The sequence below is a fragment of the Cordyceps fumosorosea genome (genome assembly GCF_001636725.1).
Source record: "Cordyceps fumosorosea ARSEF 2679 chromosome Unknown scaffold_1, whole genome shotgun sequence".
Taxonomy (NCBI): Eukaryota; Fungi; Ascomycota; class Sordariomycetes; order Hypocreales; family Cordycipitaceae; genus Cordyceps; species Cordyceps fumosorosea.
Genome location: NW_017387301.1, coordinates 103,661 through 118,348, shown reverse-complemented (window position 1 = coordinate 118,348; position 14,688 = coordinate 103,661). Strand labels below are relative to the sequence as shown.

The window sequence follows — 14,688 nt, the reverse complement described above, 5'->3', positions numbered from 1 at the left end:
GTATTAGAGTTGTTGATGGAGAAAGCAAGGTCGGAGGGTTCGGTGGTGGAAGCTTGTCCAGGTGGTGTGTGGGAGAGATGATGCGGAAATTGGTTTGTTTGTTGAGATTATGTAGCAGGGCGAGGAGAGAGGCAGGCGACGAAGGCGAAATGAGGAAGAGAGGGACGGGGAGCGTGTGAGAGGGCGAGTCACAGGCGGCCCAGGCGTACGTGCGAGGTACCTGAGGGGTACTTGCTACAGGGAGCTCCAGCACTGAAGGCACCAAAATTGAGGGCAGCAGCGGCAGCGGGCAGTGAGCTTGGCCTGGTTTAATCTGCGAGCGCTGATCTGACCCAGTCACTCAAGCGCCCAATCGCTGGGGCATTGTTACTACTGTCCAGCGCCACCCACGCAAGTGCCACCACGCTCTGTACCGGTACATCCAAGCTACCAAAACAACGCCTCAGGCAACCAAAAGACGGCCTATCTCAAACCGTCACGTGCACCCAATAAAAAGTCTCACACGGGTCTCAGGCCACCGGCACGCATCGGACAGCGCCGATGCCATTTCTCAAGAAAGATGTCTAGGGCAGAAGAGGATGAGAAAATAGGCACTGTTTTGGAACAACGGACAACCTACCTCTCTGCTTTCCCCATCTTATTATTTTGTTCGGGCGGGCAGTCTCGCTCTATCGTGCTCACGGCACATCCACCGCCTTCATGCACTGTACCTGCATGTACTAGTACCTCTGCTTGGCCGCCTCATCCTGGCCATCTCAACACCGTATTGTCCAGTTGGACCCTGGCCCAACCGCCCTCGTAATTCCAACTACCTAGTTATTAGGTAGTGAATCATCTGGTATCCGGCTAGGCAAATTATGCAAGGTGTTCATTGTTATCAGCCAGGCGATAAACAAACGCTCGCTCATGGCCTACCTAACTAGCTGGCTTCCGGAAACCAGCCCAAGTCAATTCCGCGCCGTATCCCTTTCTTCCGCTGCTTATTGGCCAGCCCGGCCTCCCCACTTGTCCAGTTAACATCAAGCAATTACCTACATAGTTATTCCTTCGTAACGTATATACAAAGACGACCACAGGTATCTCGCGCGGTACTGTAAACTTACGTCTAACAGTGAGCTTTGATGACAGGTAATAATAAGCGCCGTCTGTAACGCGTTCACGGAGGCATTTACAGCCCAGCCATTCCAGCAAGCTGCTGGCGGCGCCTTACAGCATCCGCCCAGCGATTTGGCTTACGACGCTCATAACTATACACTGTCAAAATCCACCAAGATAGGTACGGAGCAATGGCTTAACGACCTTAAAAGCCTTCCTTCATAAATATGCCCTGTCCTTAGCACTTGTGTAGGCTCTTTTCCTCTTAAATCAACACGCTTTCTATGATCAATGTCTGCCCTGTCACAACAGCCTCCGCCATCTTGTTCACGAGTACTGGGGGCTTGAAGATTTGGAAGTGGGTCGAATATGTCATCAACAGAGTTGATGAGCTGGTGCTTGTGGAAAGCTGAGAAGTCGTTGATCCGCTAGAGAGAAGATGAAGACAGAAGCTATTGGGTGAGAACTTGCCGGAGAGAAGTATGCCTGTGGCCTGGCTCATTTGTTAGGCAGCCTCTCCAAGACAGCAACCAAGTTGTCTGCAATGGCCCCGCCGAGCGGTATTCAAAGTTCCAGCAGCGTGCGAGAATATCACGAGCAGCATTGTCGTTCGCTATGACAGACATCGTGCCGCTCTCAATAATGTCGTAGATGTGGCCACCCACCGATACCCACATAGTGGCGTTTCCGCTGGTTAGGTGATTTCGTAGAGAGCCGACTCAAGGGCATAACATTCCCCTTGCATCATGGGCAACGCGCATACTTAGTCGTATGGCAAGCCCAACCTTGCGGAATCCTGCGGATGCAGGGCGACAGAGGCGCCAGCCATTAGTAGCCCGCAGGAAACTCAGATGCGCCCGCTTGGTCGCCGCAAAAGAAAAAGGCTTCCTATATGGCAGCTGGCAACAAGCAAGTGCAACATTCTGTTAACCAGAACTTGCTGGGCAGCTCAGGAAGCTCCCGGAACAGAGGGGGCACCCCGCTCCGATAGAGGGGTACTTGAACCCACCACTCCTCACACGCACAAATCTATGTACCAAGCTACTCAACAGCTCGAAACTGCTCACGAAGAGTGCCATTCCTCATACAGCTTAGAGCTACCGGGTAAGCATGGAAGCTGAGCTGCCTTGCTGTGGCAAACCACACCACCTCGGCCGCCAAACCACGTCAGTCAGCCCAGCTCACCTCCTCTCCAAACAAGCCCCTTCCCCAAATCCCAAAATTCCATCCATCCATCCATCCCACACCTTCTCTCCCATCAAACGGAAAACCCTTCTCCATCCATCCCACGATGCTTCGCACAACCTTTGCCAAGACGGCCGCCCTCCGTCCCATCCGCACCGCCGCCTTTTCCACCACCGCCCGCGCCATGGCCCAAGGTGACACCGGCGCTCCCCCCCGTACCGGCGGCCAAGGGTAAGTCAAGTCCCCCTCCATGTTTCTCCCAATTCGAGAGAGAGAGTTCTGACGTGATTGATGGTGCAGCGACGCCTTTCAGCGCCGCGAGCGCGCCTCCGAGGACTACGCCATCCGCCAGCGCGAGAAGGAGAAGCTCCTCGAGCTCAAGCAGAGACTCGCCGAGCAGCAGGAGCACCTCCAGCGCCTGTCCGAGCACATGTACGTTCCGCTCCGTCCGCGCCGGCTTCATGAACCCAATTGAGTTTGGGATGCCACCGCGGGCAAGCTTACACGCACTTCTCTGTCATTCGCTAACAATCGAACCGCAGTGACGAGATTACCAAGGACCAGGGTGGCGAGAAGAACTAAAAAGAGTCTGCCCCGCGTTTTCAGTTTGGCGATTCCCCTCGGTCCGCATGGCATCACAGATGTACGGTCATGATTGACAAGAGACATGCCGGTCCCTGATTTCGTCTAAACTAGTGTACAACTGCATACGAAATGTGACATCAATCCACCTCTCCAAGAACTTTTGCGCTCTTCGTCCCCTCACTAGCCATTGCTTCCTTGTCTTGTTAAATTTACTATCCCAATTGGTTTCCCGTTTGTCCATTAAACTCCAATGCGCAACTCGAAAAAAAGCAATTCATATCCTGCCCTTACCGGCGTCCCGTGTACGCGCGATAGAAGCCTTCGGCCGCGTCGCTCTCCACGCCCGCATAGTTGTTGGCCATGCCGTTGTTTGCCTTCTGCGCCGAAGTCACCTTGGCTTGCAGTGCCGTCGCATTGGCATCGATCCACTGGAGCTGTGTAAGGTGGCCGTTGAGCACACGCACGATTTGGCTCAGCTGAATATCAAAGTTAGCATCGTAGTTGTGTCGGCATATTTGCAGTCACGTACCGGATCCTCTGCCTTGGCGCCCTTGCTTAGGCTTCCCGAAATATCGTTGATCTCTTTGACCATCTTGGAGAGGTCGCGGGACTTCTCATCCAGTTGCTGTGTGAGCTTCTCGGCTAGCTTATATGTGCGCTCACGTTCTTGGTCTGGCCCGGCGAGATGCTCACCAGGACCAAGCTGCTTGGCGAACATGTCCTGGACCTCGGATTCGTAGCGGCTGAGCCACGCTTCCAGCTCCTCCTGCTGGCTCTCTACGGCGGCGAGCTGTCTCTCAATCTCATGGCTGGCGCGCTCAGCCTCGTACGTGTCCAGATACAGTTTTTGAATCTTCTCGCCATTGTCAACCAGGTTTCTGTCCCAAGTGGACACTTTTGTGGCCTGCTCCTTGAATTCCTTCTTGTACTTGGTCAAGTCCGACGCCCATCGAGTGACGATATCCTCCATCGTCTTGTTCTTGAGTCGAGCGATTTGGGAAGGCGGTCCAGTGGTAGACGCACCAAGCGCACTGGTAGAAGTCGTGGCTGTCGGTGTTTGAGTGGCAGGCTTCGCAGCATCCGTAGTCGGCTTAGCGCCGCCGAACAAAGCAGATGCACTGATGGCGCCCGTGGTCGAAGCTGGGGCGGCGGTTGAAGTTGGCGTTGATGCCGTCGGGGCCGCAGTCGTCGCTCCGAAGAAGGATGGAGCGGGCTTCGCGGTTTCTGTGGCAGGCTTTGCGCCGAACAGAGAAGCAGCAGTGCCAGTCGCCGCTGGAGCTGCAGCTGCACTTGTCGTGCCCGCAGCATCAGCGGATTTGGCGCCAAAGAGGCCGCCAGAAGTTGATGCTGTCGTGGAAGCCGGCACCGCCGCTGTCGTGGTAGTGGTAGCACCACCGCCGAAGAGGCCACCAGAGCTGGGAGCCACAGTGGCGGATATGGAAGTAGCTGCAGCAGAAGTAGACGTGGCTGCGGGCTTAGCAGCGAACAGAGAAGCTCCTGTCGATGCGGCCGCGGCGGGGGCGGCTGCGGGCTGTGAAGTCGGAGTGGCGCCGGCAGTATTCCCGAAAAGACTGGGCGAGGAAGCAGCAGCAGGCTTCGCGCCGCCAAAGAGACCCCCAGCGGCGGGTGCGATCGATTGGCCACCGAAAAGCCCAGTGCTAGCGGGTGCTGTTGTGGCAGGCGTAGCTGCAGCATCAGTGCCACTCGGCTTTGCACCGAACAATGCACCAGTACCGAGAGGCTTTGCGGCGGCGCCAAATAGTCCACCGGCAGCGCCGCCTGCAGCTGGAGGAGCGCCAGCAGGTGTTGTCGATGGTAAGGAAAACATGGGCTTGGCGGGGGTAGCGGCAGGCGCACCTACGCCAGGCGCAGCTAGAGTGCTTCCAAATGCAGACGTAGGGGCCGCCGCCGTGCCGCCGCCGAAGAGACCTGAAGATGCCGGTGCAGTTGTTGTAGTCGTGGCAGCTTGGCCTTGGCTCGTCGACGCAGGCTGGCCGAAAAGTCCAGCCCCAGATGTCGCAGCGGGCGTGCTTGCACCGCCGAACAATGTACCAGAAGCAGGCGCTGCTGAGGCGGGTTTCGCGCCGAAGAGGCTATTACCAGTAGTAGCTGGGGTCGTAGAGCTTCCACCGAATAGACCTCCTGAGGGAGTGGCGGGACTTGCGGATGTCGCGCCCCCGAAGACGTTACCAGCACTTGCTGCGTTATCTTTGTTGGCAGTGCCAAACCCAAATGAGAGAGGCTTCGCACCGCCTCCGGCAGCACTAGCCGAGCCAAATAAGTTTCCAGTAGCAGGTGCCGATGCCGTCGTGTTGTTGGTCGCCGCGCCGCTCGATGGAAACGAAAAAGGTGAAGCCATGTTGGCAATGAGCCGCGATGGGTGTTGAGGTCAAGGCTGGGTTGATCGCGTAACGATAATGGTATCGGCGGTGTTCAGCCCGTAGTATTGAAATGCGATAAACTCGCGCCGTTAGTTGATTCTTTTACTGCCCGGGGACAGCTCAACCTTAACCGATGGGATGGCTAAGTGAGGTTGAAGATTGATGCAGCAGGCCCAAGCAGTTACAAGGAGCTTTTTTTCCTGAGAGCTCGGGAGGCTGGCGCGAAGAGCCGCGTCAAGGTACTACGCCAAAAATAGTAATCCAGAGACGCCGCTTTAGTAGCACCACGCAAACAAGGATGGGCGGTCAGATGCCACATTAATAAAGGCGTGGTTTGATTTAAGGTGATTGCCTTTTGATCTATCTAAGAAGGCTACATAATTCAACCAATTTATAGGTAATTATGCAGTATGTAGTATTGCTGATCGTGTTTGTTCCTAAGGAACGCGGTGGTGGAGAGTTACTTCTTCGTGTGCCAGTTTGTTGGTTGTTGTTTCTTTTGGTTTGATTATTATTTACATTTTCTAAGCGAGGTGTTTCCACAACGCCGGAAATGTAGCCAACTGAAATAAAACAAGGTAGACAAGTAAGTTCATTCAACTTAAGCAGAGCTCCAGGCACTTAAGTCAGTTCAGAAGACACTAGCACAAAGGAAACAAAAGATGAAAAAAGAGGAAAGAAGACGAAGGGAAAGAGAAGAGAAGAAAAGCAAAAGCCGCAAAACTAAAAGGGTAAAAAAAGCATCCGGTGTCCTAATAAACTAAAAAACGTCAGCAGCAATATTCCCCCCTGAATGATGCGAATACAATACAGGGTATCTTAGTACAATTTAAGTTGCTCTTTTAAAGGCGGCGACACTTCACGCCAGGGCTACTTTGCACCACTCACCAAAGAACGTAGCACCACGGCGCATTATAATTATTTAAATATCCGTGGCACATTTGCGTGGAATAATGACTACATACAAACAATGATAGCATCGAATTGTGCCCAAAAGTCAACGCACAATGCGACATCGAAGTCTCTATATCACGTGCCTCCACACCACGAAACTTGTACCAGCTAGTGAGCCAAAGGCCTAGAGCTGGTCTGCAAAGTGGGCTACAATCCTCCTTACATTTCTCCAGCTGCCTTGAATTAATTAATTCCAGGCTATTATACCAATAATATCCAAATACCGAGCGCAAACCAGCGGTGGCACCAGAGTGACACCGAGCTTGAGCGGCGAATATCAACCCCCTCATTGCCGCTGCCTAGCGTGTCCCTGGCTCTGGCCATTTTGTTCGGACGACCGCTACCTAGGCGCATTCTGCCATCAAGCATTTCCATAGACACAATCCGTCGCGGCCGGTGAATTGGCAACCATGGCGGAGTCCAAGAGCTTGGAATCGCCGCGTCAAGTGGATCGGCCCAAGTCTGGCTACCCAGAAGCACACCATGGTCAGTCTTCCTCGCGACAGCCCACAGAGGTGCACCCGCCAAAGACAACTGTACTAACAACATCACAGAAGATACCTCAGACTCGGATGACCAGTTTATCGATGCCAGATCAGGGCAGACCACTCCAAACATTCGATCCCCCACTCCAAAAGCGAACACGAAGCAAAAAGATGCAATTCGCGAAGAGAAACCACCACAGGACAGCGAGCACGAGCAAGAGGAAGTGGAACACAAGGTCGAAGAGGTTCGCAATCGAATACATGACAATGTAGACGAAGGAGTAGAAGAGAAAGAGGCCGACATCTCCTCCAAGGATACCGACAAAGACGAGGAAGACGAAGATGACGCCGACGACTTTGGTGACGACTTTGACGACTTTGAAGAGGGTGGCGGCGCCGACAATGGCTTCGACGACTTTGACGAGAGCGACTTTGCTCAGCCAGAACCAGCCGCGATGCAACCACAGACGCCAGTGACACCTCAACATAGGCCACTCCCGTTTGTATGTAGAATATCCCGCTTTCGAGACTCTTTGCTCATATTTGCAGGCTATTCCCGATTTCGACGGTCTCGGTCCAGATGAAGTCATCGAAGCAACAGAAGATATACTATACACGTTATACCCTCCTGAGATGCTCGAAGTCCCTGCACCTCAGGAACTTCCAAAAGATGCATCCGTGTTCATCAACCCGCGTTCCGCCTCGCTATGGTCGCAACTCGTCGCGCCTCCGCCCCTCGCACCACCCGACTGGATCCGCTCGCGGACACGGCGTCTCTTCCTCGTATCGCTCGGCGTTCCCGTGGACCTTGACGAGATCCTGCCAGCTTCGAAGCAAAAGAAGCTGATATTGCCCTCGCTCAACCTCAACTCTTCGTCGCCGCGTGCATCCAGCGACGCCCGCGGGAACGGAACGTCGCGGTTGAAGCAGGGCGACGGCAACGCATCGTCAACGTCTGTCGACTCACAAGACAGGCCGTCCGCGTCAAAGACGCGCAGAGGACTGCCGGCAGAGCCCGATCTGGATCTTGTGGCCGCGCGCTATCTTTGCAACACGACGGATGAGGCTCTCGGCGGCATGACGGACGAAGAGCTGAAGGCGCACGTCGCGAAGCTGGAGGCCATGCAAGGCGCTGCCAATGATGTGCTGGAATACTGGAAGAAGCGGACTGACGAAAAGCTTGGTGATCGAGAAGCATTTGAAGGCGTTATAGAAAATTTGGTAAAGCATGCTCGAAAAGTACGGAAATAAGGATACATTTTGGGACGATGGGAGGGTACCTTGGTTACTTACATGGCTACATGCATTCATGACTATTACATTAATACATATCAGAATACGAACTAACTTTACAACGCATGTATGATGCCGTGCCGGATATATGATGTTGCATCGGATTTTCAGTGTCCTCTTTCGTTAGAAGAAGTATTAGCGAGCTGTGGCGCTCTCGAAGGAGCTGATCGTTTGACAGCATGTAACTGTGAAAGTTTCATAAACGAGAATCACTGCCCTTGTGCGTTATCGCAGGTTGAAAGGAATTAGCAATTTGGCGCAGTGGAAGCGCGCCGGGCTCATAACCCGGAGGGTACGTCACACAATCCTTGAGTCAACAAAGCATTAGTCTAACATCAACAAGTCGCATGATCGAAACATGCAATTGCTATTTTTTTTTGGCTATTTTTCGTGTACACACGTGATTTCTTTTCTGTTGTAGTAAGTATTGCTTGGCCCGCTGTAAACAAGTAGCTATGCGATTTATCTGGGGACGAGGGAAGCCATCGCGAAATATCCTGGGTCCAAGTATTGCTGCGAATTCCACACCGTAAAACAGCACTACCGACATTTTGATTGCCGTTACCACCAGGCAGTTTCATACTGAGTTTCCCTGTCTAGCTTTTTCTTTTAAACTTGAGTTTGTTCAGTGATACACGATGATACACGGCCGTCTTGAGTGGCTACCTGCTGGGCCAGGGTTTGTTAGGCTCGGCGTCCGTTGGGCGGCATGGAGGGGCACGGCTATCATGCTATCACTATCAGCACTAAAGCGGCTTAGCGCAAGAGTCATACTCTGGGCTGCACAGTTTGAATTTTGACATTCATCAGGCGAACTCCCATTTCCGCGACTCTAAACCGCGACCACGCCGAATTATAACCACCGAAATTGTCAGCTTGCAGAAGAGAAAATTTGAAATACCCATTCAGCATTCGGCTCGCACTGTTCATCTGTCCTTGTTGAGCGTGCTCCAGCGACCCCGCCTAGGTGTAGCTCTGTTCAGAAAACCACAAATCTCGTGCGCATTTTGCCCCGCCTCGACGACTCTGCATCTACAAACCACCACCCCTACCGCCATCATGTCTGCCAACGGCGACCGAAAATACGACATCGACTCCGACTCCGACTCGGGCGAGTCCATCCAAGGAGGCGATGGCTTCGAGAGCAAGCCCCTCAAGTCGGCCCTCAAGAAGGGCAGCCAGCCCGCCCCCGAAGAGACGGTCGCGAAGCCGTACCTGCCGCCTCAGACCGACCCCAAAGACCTCGACGTCGCCTCCCTGACTCCCCTGACGCCCGAGATTATCGCCCGCCAGGCCACAATCAATATTGGCACCATTGGCCACGTCGCTCACGGCAAGTCGACCGTCGTCAAGGCCATCTCTGGTGTCCACACGGTCCGTTTCAAGAACGAGCAAATTCGTAATATTACCATCAAGCTCGGCTACGCCAACGCCAAGATTTACAAGTGCGACAACCAGGCTTGCCCGCGTCCTACCTGCTACCGAAGCTATAAGAGCGACAAGGAGGTTGATCCCGCGTGCGAGCGCGATGGCTGCGGCGGTACATACAGACTGCTACGTCACGTCTCGTAAGGATGCCCGATTCGAGCCAGATATACACCATTATGCTAACGTCATCATGCTTTAGGTTCGTCGATTGCCCTGGTCACGATATTCTCATGAGCACCATGTTGTCAGGTGCCGCTGTCATGGACGCTGCCCTTCTCCTGATTGCTGGCAACGAACCCTGCCCTCAACCCCAGACCTCTGAGCATTTGGCCGCCATTGAAATTATGAAGCTGGATAAGGTTATCATTCTGCAGAACAAGGTCGACTTGATGAGAGAAGAGGCTGCCCAGCAGCACTACGACTCTATCCTCAAGTTTATCCGCGGTACCGTCGCCGGCCAGTCTCCCGTCATTCCCATCTCTGCTCAGCTCAAGTTCAACGTCGACGCCGTCAACGAGGCCATTGTCAACACCATTCCCGTGCCTCCCCGTGATTTCAGCCAACACCCCCAGATGATCGTCATTCGATCATTTGACGTCAACAAGCCCGGTGCCGAGATTGACGAGCTCAAGGGTGGTGTCGCTGGTGGCTCCATCCTCCACGGTGTTGTCAAACTTGGCGACGAGGTTGAAATTCGACCTGGTATCGTGTCCCGCGATCAGAGTGGCGCCATCAAGTGCACTCCTATTTTCAGCCGTGTTGTGTCGCTCAACTCCGAGTCCAACGACCTCAAATACGCCGTCCCCGGTGGCCTGATTGGTGTTGGTACCCGCATCGACCCTACTCTGTGCCGTGCCGATCGTCTAGTAGGCTTCGTGCTCGGTCTCAAGGGCCGCCTTCCCGAGATTTACAGCGAAATCGAAATCAACTTCTACCTCCTCCGCCGCCTGCTGGGTGTCAAGACTGCGGATGGCAAGCAAGCCAAGGTTGCCAAGCTGGCCAAGAACGAAGTCATCATGGTAAACATTGGCTCGACCTCTACCGGTGCCAAGGTTGCCGCTATCAAGAACGATGCTGCCAAGCTGATCCTGACGAACCCTGCCTGCACAAGCATCGGCGAGAAGGTTGCTCTGTCGCGTCGTATTGAGAAGCATTGGCGTCTTATTGGCTGGGCCACCATTGCTGCCGGTGTCACCCTTGAGCCCAGCAGCTCTTAAGAGCAACGCATAACGAAACGATGAAATCAAGGTTACCAAATGGCCGTCTAACCAATGTCACGACATCCATTTTGGCATTAGCCATGTCTCGATATCACCTCGCTAGAGATTCTGCAGAGGAAGATTTTGGACAATGGTGTACATCACTGGAGTCAAGACAAGTGCATAATACAACGGCGGTGGGTAAAAAACAGATTCGGCCGTTGTAATTTTGTCTAGCTGCTTTTCTTGCGAGAAAAAGAGGTGTTGGCGTGTTGTTTTTCGGTGGACAAAAAGAAGGAATACCAAGCATCTGAAGGGCCGTTGTTTATGAAGAAGGCAATTTCTTATGAGATGTTTTGTGTCCAGGTACATGCACTAGAAGGTGGTATCAATCAATGATAAAAAAATAAGTTGACAATTCAGTTTGCACGCGCTTTGTATGTTGCGTTTGCCAAGTCGGCCGTGGAACCGAACCATTGACTTGGAGCGCCGAATCAATATCCATGAACCACTAGTACGAAATGGTTCTCCGCGAATAGAAACTCGGTATAATACCCGTTAAATTGAATTGTTTGTATCTAATTAGTACGTATTGCCCGATTGATGGTCAATTGAAAGCGGCAGTTGCTCTGGTCTCCAGTCAGTCCCTCGAGGTCAGTGTTAGCGTGGGTTGGACCCCTCATGGGAGCAAGCCGGGGGAAGTACATAGCTGGATGAAAGTGCAATGTGAGCTAAGTTACTGATAGATGGAGAATATACAAGAATTGAGTGGAATCAACGTTTATGCCTTTACTTGCGTACGACGAGCATCGACTTGGAGCTTCTGAAATTACTCTTTCTTGGCCCACAAACGGGACTTGTAACGCCACCAAGGTTCATTTGTATGCAGCCCACCATCTGTGCGGCGCGCCAAACGGAGGAGCTCAGAACGAAGTCTCCTCAACAACATCCGCCAGAAGCGCCTTTGCTTCCAACGTGCGCAGGCATAACTCCTCGTGTGTGCTTGGCTTGTGACTGTGTATTGGCGTCATCGTGGAAGCGCACTGGAAAATGATCCACTGGCTATAACACTGAGCTCCCAAGATCCTGGCGCATCCGCCCCTTTTAACAGCGACCCGAGCGCCGATCCCCAGAACCCCCCTCGAAGAGAATCACGCAATCACGAACCCGACTCAGAAGCGCCGTAACAATCGATTTGGCGAAACACAATGGACCAGGCTGACATACCAGCGCTGCTGGCGCGCCTGTCCAGCGACGAGGATGCCGCGCGCAAAATGGCCGTCTTCAAGCTGCAGTCCTCTATTAACGACCCAGCGTTTGCCGACGTCTTCATATCCTCTGGCGGTCTCGTGATCCTGCGCCGCCTGATCATGAGCGCCGGCGGCAACACCCTCGCCTACTCGCTGCAGTCGCTCTCGCGCCTGCTCGAGGTGGACATGGGCTGGGACATTTTCGAGGGCCCCAGCGCGGGGGACCTGGTCGAGCGCATCGTCGAGCTCATCGTCACGAACCCGCTGGTTAACATCCTCCGAGGCGCCATGTCGATCCTGGTCGCACTCGTCAGCCACTCCCAGTCCGCCAACGAGGCCCGCGGCACGCCGAGCAGCTTCGGCTTCCGCGCCTTGCGGCCCGCCATCGCCGTGTTCCCCCAGTTCTTCGAGCTCGTCGTCCAGCAGCTGCAGAGCGCCGACCACGCTCTCTGCGCAAACGCCCTCATGCTCACAAACGCCCTGATCCGCGACGCCCTCTCGAGCAGCAACACGCCCGAGGGGACCTTTGAGGGCACCGGGGAGGAGTGGACCAAGATCATCAAGCGCCTGCACGACCTGGGACTGGTCAAGGCCGTCTACAAGATCATGCAGAGCTCGACGCTGCAGGACCTTGCGCATCCGGTGCTGGAGTTCCAGGCTCTCAGCAAGCTGCTGCTCCGCCGCTGGCGAGATGTGGCCGTCGATGTGGACCGATCTGAACACAGACGCACCCTGAAAGCGCTGCACCTGGCTAGCAACCCAGAAAAGAGCCCCGAGGTCAACGGGCACTCGAGAGACGACTCGGCAGACGGTATGAAAAAGGAAGGCAGACGACACAACCCCGATAAATGGCGTCGACTGGGCTTTGAAACAGAGAGCCCAGCACAGGAGTTCGAAATCAGTGGCTGCTTGGGTATGATGGACCTGTCCGACTATGTGCGCAAGTTTGAAGATAGCTACCAAAAGACGCTGCTGGAGCAATCCGTCAAGCCTGCGCAGGAGCGATGCCCCATTGCGCACGCGAGCACGACCGTCACGATGATATTATATGACCACTTTGAGGTGGACATGGCCGACATGGAGGACACCAAGGGATATCAAAATTTAGAGGGAAAAGATTACGATCAGCTGTTCCGGCCGCTGTTGTTGCAGTGGTCTCGGCTGCACACGTCGGCGTTGCAAGCCTTTTTCCGCATCTGGAAGAGCACCGGTGCGGAGACGGACGATTTCGACAAGGTAGGCGAACTGGTGCGCATCCTCGTGGAACACGTGGTGGGACAGTCATCGCGCACACGGGACGTGCTCGAGGTAGAGGACGACATGGCCGAATTTGACGTGGCGCGCCTGCGGGAGCTGCAGATGGAGCTGCTGGAGCAGTCCTTTGACGACACCTGGGGCGAGCACCTGTACCAGGTGCGCGAGACGCTGCGGCAGGAGGCCCTGCAGTTTGTCAAGGAGCAGCGCGTGCGATGCCTGCTGCAGGGCTCGTGGTCGATGCACCCTGTGGCGGCAGCGGGCCCCGAGCAGGGCAGCAAGATCGGGGAGGGCGGCACGGAGCAGCAGCGGTGGCGGTTCGCCAAGCTGTCGCATAACCGACGCTACCTGCACTACGCCGACTTTGACAAGCAGACGCCGCAGGACCCGGGCCTGAACAGCCTCACGGAGAAGATTGACCTCAACACCATCAGCTCGGTAGTGTCCAATGTCTCAGCCAGCAACAACAACAACAACGGCGACGACCGGGCCAGCCAGAGCAGCGACTCGACGCTGCAGAGCCCGCGTGCCGCCCCACGCAAGACACCGCTGACGACGACCAAGATCACCATCTACAGCTACGGCGGCGGCGACCGCGGCGAGTACCCGATCCTGGAGCTGTGGCCGGTCAACCACAGCCTGGCGTCGGAGTGGCTGGACGGGCTGCTGATGCTGCTGAACCAGACGCCGATCACGGCGGAGACGAGCAAGCTGGTGAACCTGGTGAGCGACTACGGGCTCAAGATCCGGCTGTTGAACGTGCGGATGGACGGCGCCCTGGAGGGGCCGCCGCCGGGGGCGGGCGTGGTACCGGGCCGGGAGGGCTTGGATGAGGATTACTTTTACGAGATTTAGGGGGCTGAATCTTGTTTTGTCTTGTTCTTGATTTTTTCTTGGCGAGTGTAACAAAGGGAAGTGGTGTTTGTTGTGCTGTGTATTTTTTTATTTTTGCATATACCCTCTGTATATGGCGCTGATGGTTTATATCGTGTATGTGTATCAAATCCTGCACTTGATTTTTTATAGATAATATTGATAATATTGTTCATATTGTTGGCAAATGGGTGATGTGTTTTTTCAGTTTCTTATCTGTGGTGTCGGATGTAGGCTGTATGTATGCTGAAAGATGAATAGTGGTGACGGCGCTGATAAGGATCGCAGCCCAACATTGCCTATTGTTGATTGGATTGGAGTAGGTTGCGATTATTCCTGTGATTTCTTAGTTCCTTGCCGACCGGAGAACCGTCGATAAGAAACAAGATCAAACAAGACGGAAAGGAACTGTACCGTTGGATGATGGCGTGATGGCCGCGCTTGGACAGGGCTTATCTGAGGTGGCACCGGTGCAGGATATCTGACATGCGGTCGGGGAAGTGTCTCGTCTTCTAAACCCTGGGGCAGTTTGTCCTTACCGAGGACAACCTGCTGGTACGGAGTAGCGCGGGATTTCCCCCAAGTCTTCATCTACGGATAGCTGCACCTTGGTATGCGTGTTGTTGGATCGTATCTGCGTGTCTCGGCTGACCGACAGTCTGCGGGACGCCGGCCAGAAGCATCAGCCAAGGCTTAGAACAGGCCA

At 54.3% G+C, this 14,688-nt stretch overlaps 5 protein-coding genes across 5 annotated transcripts; 4 read left to right on the top strand and 1 right to left on the bottom strand.

The window, feature by feature from the left end:
* Positions 1–2,386: 2,386 nt before the first annotated feature.
* ISF_00034 (ATPase inhibitor, IATP, mitochondria) lies at positions 2,387–2,862 on the top strand (the record flags this gene model as incomplete). The annotated part of the gene is made up of 3 exons (XM_018843641.1): positions 2,387–2,511; positions 2,581–2,712; positions 2,823–2,862. 3 exons carry the CDS (start codon positions 2,387–2,389, stop codon positions 2,860–2,862), a joined length of 297 nt encoding a protein of 98 aa, XP_018708091.1.
* A 290-nt stretch (positions 2,863–3,152) lies between these two features.
* Positions 3,153–5,224, bottom strand: ISF_00033 (Nucleoporin, NSP1-lik; the record flags this gene model as incomplete). The annotated part of the gene is made up of 2 exons (XM_018843640.1): positions 3,153–3,341; positions 3,395–5,224. 2 exons carry the CDS (start codon positions 5,222–5,224, stop codon positions 3,153–3,155), a joined length of 2,019 nt encoding a protein of 672 aa, XP_018708090.1.
* Positions 5,225–6,610: 1,386 nt separating this feature from the next.
* On the top strand, positions 6,611–7,936 carry ISF_00032 (hypothetical protein; the record flags this gene model as incomplete). The annotated part of the gene is made up of 3 exons (XM_018843639.1): positions 6,611–6,686; positions 6,755–7,188; positions 7,235–7,936. 3 exons carry the CDS (start codon positions 6,611–6,613, stop codon positions 7,934–7,936), a joined length of 1,212 nt encoding a protein of 403 aa, XP_018708089.1.
* Positions 7,937–9,037: 1,101 nt separating this feature from the next.
* ISF_00031 (eukaryotic translation initiation factor 2 gamma subunit) lies at positions 9,038–10,623 on the top strand (the record flags this gene model as incomplete). Its single annotated transcript, XM_018843638.1, has 2 exons — positions 9,038–9,546; positions 9,606–10,623. The coding sequence occupies 2 exons, from the start codon at positions 9,038–9,040 to the stop codon at positions 10,621–10,623; spliced, it is 1,527 nt and encodes a 508-aa protein (XP_018708088.1).
* A 1,190-nt stretch (positions 10,624–11,813) lies between these two features.
* ISF_00030 (ELMO/CED-12 family protein) lies at positions 11,814–13,964 on the top strand (the record flags this gene model as incomplete). The annotated part of the gene is made up of 1 exon (XM_018843637.1): positions 11,814–13,964. One exon carries the CDS (start codon positions 11,814–11,816, stop codon positions 13,962–13,964), a length of 2,151 nt encoding a protein of 716 aa, XP_018708087.1.
* Between the last annotated feature and the right edge of the window lie 724 nt (positions 13,965–14,688).